This window comes from Cydia amplana, chromosome 27, assembly GCF_948474715.1.
Source record: "Cydia amplana chromosome 27, ilCydAmpl1.1, whole genome shotgun sequence".
Classification (NCBI taxonomy): domain Eukaryota; kingdom Metazoa; phylum Arthropoda; class Insecta; order Lepidoptera; family Tortricidae; genus Cydia; species Cydia amplana.
The window spans coordinates 3,992,645-4,006,470 of record NC_086095.1 but is presented as its reverse complement, the minus strand read 5'-3'; the positions used below and the strand labels follow the sequence as shown (position 1 = coordinate 4,006,470).

General features: G+C 42.4%; 1 protein-coding gene across 1 annotated transcript; it reads left to right on the top strand.

The window, feature by feature from the left end:
• Nucleotides 1–173: 173 nt before the first annotated feature.
• LOC134660488 (zinc transporter ZIP9-A) lies at nt 174–11,260 on the top strand. Its single transcript, XM_063516257.1, has 6 exons — nt 174–492; nt 1,751–1,949; nt 2,569–2,679; nt 4,625–4,763; nt 7,522–7,640; nt 10,641–11,260. Exons 1-6 carry the CDS (start codon nt 397–399, stop codon nt 10,841–10,843), a joined length of 867 nt encoding a protein of 288 aa, XP_063372327.1. The 5' UTR covers nt 174–396; the 3' UTR covers nt 10,844–11,260.
• Nucleotides 11,261–13,826: the final 2,566 nt, after the last annotated feature.

Genomic DNA, 13,826 nt, shown 5'->3' with positions numbered 1-13,826 from the left:
TAAAAAAAAAACATTTTCTTCTCCATTTATCATATTACCGCACCATTTAAAAACATTTCCTTTCCTTAACACACTACCGCACCACAACGTGACATTGGTGCGGTGCGGTAGTGTGTTACGGCTTTCACAACTATTTCTAACTAGAAAAATACAGCGCATGTCGTGTTGTCAGGTTCAGCTGTCACAAACGTCAAATCAAAATTGGCCAATCTACTGAGCCAATCTACGTGATGATTATAATCGGTGTATAACAAAATTTACTGTTATTACTGTATAACTAGTGGGCTAAGCCATGAACTGTAAACACTAGATAAGAGTCTTAACTCATTTCCTTTCAGAACAAATCGTAGTATCCCTTTATTTCGTATTAATATCAAAGATTGTTAACTAGTCAATATGGATGGGACCTGGGTGCTTATCTTGCTGGCTCTGGTGATGCTGGTGGGATCCTACGTAGCTGGGAGTATACCACTAAATGTGACAATGTCTGAGGTATGTATTCCGTATGTGCAAGCTTTCTTTTAGTCAACAATCTCTAAAATAGAACTCGTATTTCTTAGCTGTCGAAACATCTGTTACTTTGCTTTTTGTTGCAGTCACAGTCTATTTACTTGATCTATTGGTAATAATTTCATAATAAATGTATTTCTTTATTGTATTTCAGCCTTGATATGTGAATAAAATCTTAAATATATACATATTTATTGATATTTTCATACAAATGTACAGCTTCAAATAAAGTTTACAAACCGTAGCAATCTCCTAATATTTTTCATGAAATTTGGTTAATATCGTTCCGTATTGCAAGTGCTAAGTGTGCTGTATTTCTTATTATTGACTGAATCATAAAACTCATTTTTTTCTGTTCAATACTTTAGTTTTGTTAAAATATAAATAATGGCAACAATATGGAAGGGTCTCATTACATTAACCTTTTCGACGCCGTGTCAAACACAAAAGCTGTCAACTGACGCTATGTCACCGAAGTGTCAAAACTGAAATTGAACTTTATGCATAACCACGTAGGGCTATGTTGCTCTGTGGTCTGTGACCGATCAATCAGTCATTGGCATTGAACCTACGGTGCGTATATGTCGGTCATTGGCATCCAAAAGGTTAAACAGTGGTTTTTAACAGGAAGTTCGTAATTGATTAGTCTTTAATAATGCCAGTGGAACTTGTTTAATTATAAGTTTTATTAACTTGCAAATTTGGTGGGTTTCACGAGTCGGCAAGCAAGTTTGGTTCTCCATAAAAACATAGTTACACTCTTTTTTTTAAATGACTAGCTAGATCGCACTTACAATAGAATAAGATATATCTATGCCTGTAATTAGTTCATGTAGCTTCAGATACCAAAGTTTAAAAATACAATGAATTTAAGTTTTTCATACAAAACCTGTGTTTGTTCTATTTCGTTTGTGATTATATGTACAGTGGGCCAAGAAAGTGGTCTACCACCCTGCGGTTGAGGTCCGTTTGAACGTCATGAGACAACAAGGTCGATTTACTTTAAAGTCCGTTAGAAAAGTCAATCTTTTGCGATCGATAGATCTCGCAGAAACTTTTGTCAAAACTGGTAGACCACTTTCTTGGCCCACTGTACAAAGTTTAATTACAATCTAACATGTAGTTTTAAAATGAGAATGAAACTGGGAAGGTGAAATTCAACCAAGCTTGCTGCTTCACCGTTTCTAGTGTAAAAGTCAATAATTGACCAATATTTTTGACAAAAACCTTGTTTACACAGGACAAACTCAAGAAAGTGACAGTGTTTGGAGCAGGCCTCCTCGTCGGCACAGCGCTAGCTGTAATCATCCCCGAGGGTGTCCGTTCCCTGTTCAGCGAACACTCAGCACCGACGGTTGTCACTAAGGATTTTACAGCCCAGCCTGCGACGCATGATGACAAGGATCTGCACAGTGTTATTGGGATAACCCTGGTTCTTGGTTAGTTAAATTCATATTTAAACGAATTAGGGATGAGTACCAATAGTTTTTTAGGGTTCCGTACCCAAAGGGTAAAAACGGGACCCTATTACTAAGACTCCGCTGTCCGTCTGTCTGTCACCAGGCTGTAACTCATGACCCGCGGTAGCTAGACAGTTGAAATTTTCACAGATAAATATTTAAGTGGGGCTCCCATACAACAAACGTGATTATTTTGCCGATTTTGCGTAATGGTACGGAACCCTTCGTGCGCGAGTCTGACTCGCACTTGACCTTTTTTTTAATTTCAGTCAATCAGGAAGTGTTGCCACAGTAAAATTATTTTATAGATACCTACATTTAATTCGTTTTCAGATTTTTTTTTAAATTGGTGTCAACAGGTAAAGTCTTTTCCCGTTAATTGCCATGTTTTAACCGTTTCGTTGCGTGTTCCGTTTTCGAAAACTTTTGGCTGTGCCGGCGAACAATTATCTCATGACACGACAGGCGTGCCTTACACCATAGAATATGATGGCACGCCTATCGTGTCATACGCCACACGATAAAAACATTGATGACACGCCTGTCGTGCCATCCGCACCGAATCGGTTAAAACATGTTTTTTCATGCATTGCTCCAGGATTCGTGTTTATGCTACTAGTCGACCAGATGTCCTCGCGATACAATGACACTGGGAACCCTCAGGAGCGGAACATGACTGCCACCGTGGGCCTTGTGGTGCACGCTGCCGGTATGTTGCAAATTAAATTATTCTCTCTTAGTCTAGTCGGTAGTCGCTACTTACGAAGCAGGAGGTTCCGGGTTCGATCCTAGGTGTCATCGCGATACAATGAGACTGGGAACCCTCAGGAGCGGAACATGACTGCCACCGTGGGCCTTGTGGTACATGCTGCCGGTACGTTGCAAACTAAATTATTCTCTCTTAGTGTAAGGCCTGAGTGGACGCTCTTGTTGTGCGTGCAGCGGGGCGGGGCGTGCGGCGTGCATGTTCAACAAATGCGCACGTATAGGAGCGGCCTTAGTGCACGCTGCTCACATCACGCGTGAGCCCACAGCCACGCTGCACGCGTCGCCGAGCGAGCGTCCACTCAGGCCTAACACTTGGTCTAGTCGGTAGTCGCTACCTACGAAGCAGGAGGTCCCGGGTTCGATCCTAGGTGTCCTCGCGATACAATGAGACTGGGAACCCTCAGGAGCGGAACATGACTGCCACCGTGGTGCACGCTGCCGTTATGTTTCAAGTTAAATCATGTTATTTTGGACCAGGTACTCCGTGAACAGTCAAGACCATAAATACGTATTTGGGTGAATCAACTTTTTCTTGTCACTCGTTGCCATTAGCTTCCCATAAAGTTTTAAGTCATAATGTATTGTTTGTCATACTTATTATCATTAGTCATAAAACGGAAACCGTTAACTTTTCAGGATTTTAAGTAGTAAGGATATCCTATAGTTAGGTTAGGTTAAGTTTGTTTTATGGCAATTCTGAAAAGAGGCGTTTCTGAACCAAATGAATTATGACTAACGAAAATGCGGGCAAACAATACATTATGGCTTAAAACCATTTGGGAAACAATACAGACCCATTAGGTAGCTTTTAATTAGTATTGGCACATTTATAATTAATATTGCGTCGGCACATTCGGCGTTAAAAACATGCCTTATCATATTAGGCTTATCGTGATCGTTGCGTAACTCTGAAACATGCACTAAAAACGGTTTATCGCTATTAAGAACTTTATTACATAAATGAATGATTAATATTATGTCAGGACTATCGTATTTTTCTAATAGAACTTCATTGTTTTAAGTAAATAGATTAAACTGTTGGCCTGTGTCATCCAACCAAAAAACAAATAGATTTTTTAAATACCACGTTGATGGCATACAAGTATACGGTCACCGTAGACTATAGACGCCTGCAACACCAGGGATATTACATGCGCGTTTTCGACCCTTTAAAAAACTGTACACTCCACTTCAAATCCTTTTTAGAAGTACTGAAGGAGCCTTAAGCCAAGTTTATATACCTACTAGCGACCCGCCCCAGCTTCGCACGGGTTAACAAATTATATGTACATAAACCTTCCTCTTGAATTACTCTATCTATTAAAACAAGCAACAACGGTTGCCCTCCGGTAGTGCCGATAGAAGTGAAAACTCACCTCACTATGTTACCGACGCCCGGTAACACGATACATGCGTTTAGCGGAGGTATTCTACTTATTTATTATATATTATTATCATTCTCAAATAAGAATTTTTCATTGACATGTTTATTTACATACTGCCATGACAACGTCAAATTATTTGAACATAGGTAAAGATTCTTGAAAAGGAGTCCGCAACATAAATGTCAAATAACATTGAGTTTTTCTTTATTGATTTAAATGCCGTTTAAATTATGAGTGGCCATCTAAACCTTACGCCCCTTACGGTCACGTGATCGCCTTACGCCCCTTACGGTCACGTGATCGCCTTACGCTGTCTCGAGTTTATCGTTTTTTCCCCACCTCAAAAAGTGCCCAGCGCCGCTAAAGAAGTTTTCACTTCAAAAACCGCATTCAAATCCGTTGCGTAGTTTTAAAGATCTAAGCATACATAGGGACAGCGGGAAGCGACTTTGTTTTATACTATGTAGTGATGTATTCTCTACACCGTTTTTCTGTCTTTAGCTGACGGCGTAGCCCTAGGCGCTGCGGCCACCACGTCCCACCGAGACGTGGAAATTATCGTGTTCCTAGCCATCATGCTACATAAAGCGCCGGCAGCCTTCGGACTCGTCACATTCCTCCTCCATGCTGGTTTAGACAGGTAACACTGTGGCTATCACTTACTACTGTAGTTTACACAACACAACACCAGACATACTATAATATCGTCGGACACATTTATTTTATTTATTTATTTAATTAATAAAGTACAGTGATATTCTTAACTATAATCATAGCCCCGCAAAACTCAACAATGAGTTTGACTGTGGGGTCATCAGTCTCTGGTTAATATGTAACTTAATGTAACTTAAAGTAGGTAAATTAATTACTACAATGTATCATGGTAATGTTTTTTTTAACATAGATTTAAATTTGGACTTCTTGTTTTCGCGTCTTATAGCTTCAGGCGGCTGAATTGTGCCATCTATCGCCTTGAAGAGCCGTTTTATCCATTGAGGTATATAACAAGAGACGACATCTCGAACAAAATGTTTCCGCACCTCAGAGAAGTGCATGCATGCATGCGAAGCCGAAAATTGTTAATAAAGACGCCACGAGTATTTTTTGACTCAGTTAAACAACGTTGCATACAATACTTTTTCTACGACCAAACATTTACTTTGAAAACTAAATACTAGTAAATCAACAGTTATTCCATTGCTTACCGGTGAAATGTTATTCCATCCCTTTTATTATATTTTCTTGTGCTATTGTTGCAACTTTTTAACACGCACGAAGGCATTTTTTAATTATTATTTTTTCTGTACATGTGTGTGGTCGGTGTCGTACTAAAAACAAAGAAGTGCATGCACTTCTCTGAGGTGCGGAAACATTTTGTTCGAGATGTCGTCTCTTGTATATACCTCAATGGTTTTATCACGCTATCTTTGACAGATAGTGCAAACTAGGGGGTGTTATGTGTACACCTGAGTGGCGTACGGCGCAGTTTCGCCAAGGCGTCATAGAGTGCGCTGCCAAAACAAATGAAATTCGGAACAATTGAAGTTATAATTAGTGTCCGACCGAAAATTCGGTTTCGGCCAGTTTCGGCCATAATATCATGTTTCGGCCACAGTTTCGGTTTCGGCCAAAAAACGGCCGAACCTTTCGGCCGGGCCGAAACATACGAAATAGTCCTTCGTAGTATGAAACTAAACTATGTGACAAAGACCAACAGTTGGGGAGCAAGTAGGACAACAATATTTATGTATACAGAAATTAATTGGTTTATTAGGAAACACAATTCCCCTAATGATGGCGCCACTCTTAATATGCGTGGACGGTCGACGCAGTGTTAATATGTGTATAAAAGTGGTTTAATGAAATTTATTCAACGATTTTAATAATAATAAATAAATAATAAAATCATTTTATTTCGGACATAAATCCATAGTTGTTAGTTATATTTAAAATTAACTTATAAAATAGTGTTAGTAGAATAATTACAATGTAATCTTAATCTTAATTACAATGTAATCTAAACCTAATTTTAATAAATCTGCAAAAGTTTCGGTTTCGGCCGAAACTAGAGCCAATGCCGAACCTTCGGTTTCGGTTTCGGTTTCGGCAAACAACATGTTTCGGTTGGACACTAGTTATAATATGTGTACAAAACGCGAGAGTTTAAAGCATGAATCTAGTATATAACTGGATCTGGCATGCGGGGTGGGGGGAAATGACCGAACGGGATAGTCTTATGTGTCTTTCAGTAGGAGTAGCAGCGAAAGCGCTATTATTGTTTGTCCTTGTCTCACATTTTTTTTATTCCCCACCGTACATTAGTATGGATTATGGTCGGCAACAAATAAATTCGACCAATCTCAGTGTCGCATTGCCTATGTTTTGTCCCTCACGGACGCACGCGTAAACCACTTCTATAGGATCCTACCTTCTATGGTTTAAAGCATAGAGAAAAAAATACATAGATTGCTCACTCCATACATCAGTTTTGATACCAAAAAGACTAATAATTTCAGTGTCTACATCTAGCATCGAGTAGCGGAACTATCAGTACTGCTACATCTATTGTCAAGTAGCAGTACTGATAGTTCCGCTACTCGATGCTAGATGTAGACACTGAAATTAATAGTCTAATTGGTATCAAAACTGATGTATGGAGTGAGCACTCTTGTCTTACTATATTTCTCTAATGCTGCTACATCTATTGTCAAGTAGCAGTACTGATAGTTCCGCTACTCGATGCTAGATGTAGACACTGAAATTAATAGTCTTTTTGGTATCAAAACTGATATATGGAGTGAGCACTCTTGTCTTACTATATTTCTCTAATGCTGCTACATCTATTGTCAAGTAGCAGTACTGATAGTTCCGCTACTCGATGCTAGATGTAGACACTGAAATTAATAGTCTTTTTGGTATCAAAACTGATGTATGGAGTGAGCACTCTTGTCTTACTATATTTCTCTAATGCTGCTACATCTATTGTCAAGTAGCAGTACTGATAGTTCCGCTACTCGATGCTAGATGTAGACACTGAAATTAATAGTGTTTTTGGTATCAAAACTGATGTATGGAGTGAGCACTCTTGTCTTACTATATTTCTCTAATGCTGCTACATCTATTGTCAAGTAGCAGTACTGATAGTTCCGCTACTCGATGCTAGATGTAGACACTGAAATTAATAGTCTTTTTGGTATCAAAACTGATGTATGGAGTGAGCACTCTTGTCTTACTATATTTCTCTAATGCTGTCAATCAATCTTCAGATGAGAACGAAATATTTCATATTTCATATTGATTTATTCATATAACAATTAACATTGTGTTTGAAATTCTATTATAAATAACTTAACCTAATTAAATATTTACATTAAATTATTAAAATTATTACGTTTCAGAAACCGTATCCGCAAACACTTGCTGATCTTCTCATGTGCTGCGCCGCTGCTCGCCCTGCTGACCTACTTCGGCATCGGCAACGAGAGCAAGCAGACGCTGAGCGACTTCAACGCTACCGGTAAGTGTTGTCTGGAAGAGATCGCCCCTTGGCGATAAGGCCGCCTGGATCTTCTCATGCTCACGTACTTCGGCATCGGCAACGAGAGCAAGCAGACGCTGAGCGACTTCAACGCTACCGGTAAGTGTTGTCTGGAAGAGATCGCCCCTTAGCGATAAGGCCGCCTGGATCTTCTCATGCTCACGTACTTCGGCAACGAGAGCAAGCAGACGCTGAGCGACTTCAACGCTACCGGTAAGTGTTGTCTGGAAGAGATCGCCCCTTGGCGATAAGGCCGCCTGGATCTTCTCATGCTCACGTACTTCGGCATCGGCAACGGGAGCAAGCAGACGCTGAGCGACTTCAACGCTACCGGTAAGTGTTGTCTGGAAGAGATCGCCCTTTGGCGATAAGGCCGCCTGGATCTTCTCATGCTCACGTACTTCGGCATCGGCAACGAGAGCAAGCAGACGCTGAGCGACTTCAACGCTACCGGTAAGTGTTGTCTGGAAGAGATCGTCCCTTGGCGATAAGGCCGCCTGGATCTTCTCATGCTCACGTACTTCGGCATCGGCAACGGGAGCAAGCAGACGCTGAGCGACTTCAACGCTACCGGTAAGTGTTGTCTGGAAGAGATCGCCCCTTGGCGATAAGGCCGCCTGGATCTTCTCATGCTGACGTACTTCGGCATCGGCAACGGGAGCAAGCAGACGCTGAGCGACTTCAACGCTACCGGTAAGTGTTGTCTGGAAGAGATCGCCCGTTGGCGATAAGGCCGCCTGGATCTTCTCATGCTCACGTACTTCGGCATCGGCAACGAGAGCAAGCAGACGCTGAGCGACTTCAACGCTACCGGTAAGTGTTGTCTGGAAGAGATCGCCCCTTGGCGATAAGGCCGCCTGGATCTTCTCATGCTCACGTACTTCGGCATCGGCAACGAGAGCAAGCAGACGCTGAGCGACTTCAACGCTACCGGTAAGTGTTGTCTGGAAGAGATCGCCCCTTAGCGATAAGGCCGCCTGGATCTTCTCATGCTCACGTACTTCGGCAACGAGAGCAAGCAGACGCTGAGCGACTTCAACGCTACCGGTAAGTGTTGTCTGGAAGAGATCGCCCCTTGGCGATAAGGCCGCCTGGATCTTCTCATGCTCACGTACTTCGGCATCGGCAACGGGAGCAAGCAGACGCTGAGCGACTTCAACGCTACCGGTAAGTGTTGTCTGGAAGAGATCGCCCTTTGGCGATAAGGCCGCCTGGATCTTCTCATGCTCACGTACTTCGGCATCGGCAACGAGAGCAAGCAGACGCTGAGCGACTTCAACGCTACCGGTAAGTGTTGTCTGGAAGAGATCGTCCCTTGGCGATAAGGCCGCCTGGATCTTCTCATGCTCACGTACTTCGGCATCGGCAACGGGAGCAAGCAGACGCTGAGCGACTTCAACGCTACCGGTAAGTGTTGTCTGGAAGAGATCGCCCCTTGGCGATAAGGCCGCCTGGATCTTCTCATGCTGACGTACTTCGGCATCGGCAACGGGAGCAAGCAGACGCTGAGCGACTTCAACGCTACCGGTAAGTGTTGTCTGGAAGAGATCGCCCGTTGGCGATAAGGCCGCCTGGATCTTCTCATGCTCACGTACTTCGGCATCGGCAACGAGAGCAAGCAGACGCTGAGCGACTTCAACGCTACCGGTAAGTGTTGTCTGGAAGAGATCGCCCCTTGGCGATAAGGCCGCCTGGATCTTCTCATGCTCACGTACTTCGGCATCGGAAACGAGAGCAAGCAGACGCTGAGCGACTTCAACGCTACCGGTAAGTGTTGTCTGGAAGAGATCGCCCCTTGGCGATAAGGCCGCCTGGATCTTCTCATGCTCACATACTTCGGCATCGGCAACGGGAGCAAGCAGACGCTGAGCGACTTCAACGCTACCGGTAAGTGTTGTCTGGAAGAGATCGCCCCTTGGCGATAAGGTCGCCTGGATCTTCTCATGCTCACATACTTCGGCATCGGCAACGGGAGCAAGCAGACGCTGAGCGACTTCAACGCTACCGGTAAGTCTCTGGGTAAAGGTTGTCTGGAAGAGATCGCCCCTTGGCGATAAGGCCGCCTGGATTGTGGCAATCCTGAAAAGTGACGCGTTTCTGAACCAAATGAATTATGACTAACGAAATTGCGGGCAAACAATACATTATGGCTTTAAACTATTTGGGAAACAATAGATACCCTGGTAATTTTCTCCACTACTTAAAGTTTGTCTGGAAGAGATCGCCCCTTAGCGATAAGGGCGCCTGTTGTTTACCTCTTCATGTATTATTTGTTTCCATGTACATTTATTCTGAGGTTGTGCAGTAAAGAGGATTTGTATTGTATTGTAAGTATTTCTTACCTATATGAATCCCTGATTCTTGTTTTATAAGGTGTAGTGATATTTATGAATGATTAATTGATTTCTAATACCAAATGGTTTGTTAAATATACATAATTAAGGTTTGTTAAAAATACAATAGGACATTATTGTCGAGGCTCGGAAGTAGCCTTCCAGCAGAGTCATATATATATATATATAGTGCTTTTCTGAAAACTGGTGCAAGAAATAGAAATATTTTACAGAAGCAGCGTTCTAATTTTCACAGAAAAAAGTAAAACCATTAAAAAGATTTGCTTTGCCGCCTTTAAAAAAATAGAAGTGTATTTTTCTGCTGAAAATACGCCAACGTATTTGAGACACCTAAATAGTCGCGGTACCAACATTATAATATTAAGTGCTGATCATCCGTTTGGCTGTTTAATGGACCTATGCCTTCATTTGATATGGCCATTTAAACTTTTAAAAAGTTTGGAACTCGTTAAATAATGGAATTTGTATGCAACATCTGCAATGTTTTTAACTTTTTAATTTTTGCTGACCATAAACTACGCACTTCGCGATCAATTTTTTAACCGGCAACTTCGACTTTGCCGTCCATTTTTGAGAAAAAATAATTCCGTTATATGTTTTTAAAACCTTCCCCAATTGTCTCCAGGTATAGCGATGTTATTCTCCGCGGGCACCTTCCTCTACGTGGCCACGGTACACGTTTTGCCCGAGCTCACCCACTCGTCTCACACACACGCCTTACTAGGGGAGGCACCTAAGGGCTTCGGGGGCTTGCAGTTCTGTGAGGTGCTCATCTTGACCGTCGGCGCGTTATTGCCAGCTCTACTCACTATGGGACATGAACATTAGGTACATCATACTCACCCACTCCCCCCAGGGGAGGCGCCTTAGGGCTTCGGGGGCTTGCAGTTCTGCGAGGTACTCATCTTGACCGTCGGCGCATTATTGCCAGCTCTACTCACTATGGGACATGAACATTAGGAACATCATACTCTCCTATCCCCATAGGCACGCCTTACTAGGGGAGGCACCTAAGGGCTTTGGGGGCTTGCAGTTCTGTGAGGTACTCATCTTGACCGTCGGCGCGTTATTGCCAGCTCTACTCACTATGGGACATGAACATTAGGAACATGATACTCTCCTATCCCCTTAGGCACGCCTTACTAGGGGAGGCGCCTAAGGGCTTCGGGGGCTTGCAGTTCTGTGAGGTACTCATCTTGACCTTCGGCACATTATTGCCAGCTCTACTCACTATGGGACATGAATATTAGGCTGCTTACAGACGAGCGACAGTACGCGACACACTGTCGGCGACGGTCGCCGACGGTCGCTGACGACCGCCTGCGACGGTCGGCGACGGTCGGTGATAGCTGTCGCGGCGTCGCTCTTGTGTCACAGCACGCAGTTGTCGATGTGTAGTTCAAGAGATAGCACGTATTTTCTTTAAACAATAATGCATCAGCATCAAAATCGTCATTACTCATTTTGAAAAAGAAAATACGTGCTCTTTCTTGAACTACACATCGAAGACTGCGTGCTGTGACACAAGAGCGACGCCGCGACAGCTATCACCGACCGTCGCCGACAGTGGCCGACCGTCGCCGACAGTCACCGACCGTCGCCGATAGCCGTCGCAGGCGGTCGTCAGCGACCGTCGCCGACAGTGTGTCGCGTACTGTCGCTCGTCTGTAAGCAGCCTAATGACGATTTTGATGCTGATGCATTATTGTTTAAAGAAAATACGTGCTATCTCTTGAACTACACATCGACAACTGCGTGCTGTGACACAAGAGCGACGCCGCGACAGCTATCACCGACCGTCGCCGATAGCCGTCGCAGGCGGTCGTCAGCGACCGTCGGCGACCGTCGCCGACAGTGTGTCGCGTACTGTTGCTCGTCTGTAAGCAGCCTTAGGTATAGTCGAAATTATACTTTCGTGAGACATTTTAAACTGTTTAGATGACAACGGTTTCACCCACTTGGATTTTTAGTCGCTATTGGCGACATGTTGTTGACGAAGTGCAGCCACCGCGAGCACTCGAACCTGAGGAAGGACCCCCGAAGGGCACGAAATATGTCGCCAATAGCTACTAAAAAATCAAAGTGAGTGAAACCGTTGTCGTCTAACTAAACAGTTTATTAGGTATGTTATCACATTCGCAGTGTCTACTGCGAATGTGAATAACATACCTAATAAACTCTAGGCCACCCGAGTATAGAGAAATCAGTAAGCATAGAGTGCTCACTCCATCCATCATTTTTGTTACCGAAACGACTATAATTTTCGCTGTCGACGTCTAGCGTCAAGAAGCGGAATTATCAGTACTGCTACTCACTAGATGTCACGTGTGTCGCGACTGACGAAAAGTGTGTTGCTCAACAATTTACAACTAATATTATAAGCAGAAGGAGTTGAAAATAGAGTTCCGGTTAATCCGGTTATAATATTAGCAGAAAATTGTTGAGCGTCGCGGCATCTATTGTCAAGTAGCAGTACTGATAATTCCGCTACTTGACGCTAGATGTCGACTACGAAAATAATAGGCGTTTTGGTAACAAAACTGATCTATGGAGTGAGAACTCTATGCCTATACTTATTTCTCTATGGTATTAGCAGTCGCGGTAGACACCATAACTGCTAGGCTACCCGAGTAGCCGCTCAAATATTGCAAATATATGAATACATTTGTTTGACTTCAAATAACAGGATAGTGCCTGTTGTATATATGGTTTCGAGCGGGTGATGGGAGTAGAAGTTAAACACCTTATGTGTGCTAGTATAAGAACATTCTGAACCTTTATTCTCTAAATGCCTATTGTTTTATACACGTTAGGTTGCGCTGACACAAGCAATATGCGTTTATGTCGCAGTAAACCAAAGCGTTACTGCTAAACACTAAAAGTGGACATTCACCACATTACACCTCCCCCGAAAGTTCCTCTCACCGCCGGGGTGGCAGAAGAAAAAATTTAAACGCATGTTACTTGTTTACAATTTTTTCTGAAATTAATAAAAAAATATGTTAATAAATTGTATAGGTAGGTATAATAAAACAGTTCAGTTATTCAGCTTGGTCCTTATGTGTCGTATTAATGTCGTAGTCCTTGTAAAAAAATATCGTTATCTTTTAATAAGAAAATATTATCTTCACTTTAAATGTTATCATCTCTCAAACGTTAAAATATTAATTTACTTCCTTTTCTCATAAAATATAAATCTCCTTCTTTAAAAACATTTACCTACTCTTCATCTTTAAAACATTTACTATTCAACTTTAAAACATTTAAAAACATTTGGTATTCAACTTTAAAATATTCACTCTCGCTGTTTATAGTTACGGTCTTACGGTATCTCCCATAATTCTGACAATAAAATAAACTAATGCCGTATTAAATGTTAAGCCTTTCACGGACACCTATGAGGTCGACTATGATCAAGGGCATAACTGGGTTGCGCCTCTGTGCGCACCCTTCACCTATCAATGCTATCCATAGCAATTCTTCAATAAACACCTAGGGCATGGTCACCCTTTATCAACTCTATAAAATGGCATATCAGGCCAGGCTGTACGGCTCTGCCTGTACCTAGAGACACAAATACATTAAGACAATAAGTCTCCTACAACTTTCACGGAGGATACTGTATATCACACTATGATCAAGTACGAAGGACTAGTGCTCTAGCTATAAGGTCACATTTTATAAATAAATGTGCCTAAACTCCTTAAAACTTTCAAACTTGTACCGTACTGTAAGATTTCTATAAAATAAACATTATTATTTAACTTCCAAAATTAAAAAAAAAACGATGTAATAAATCAAACTTTCGCTG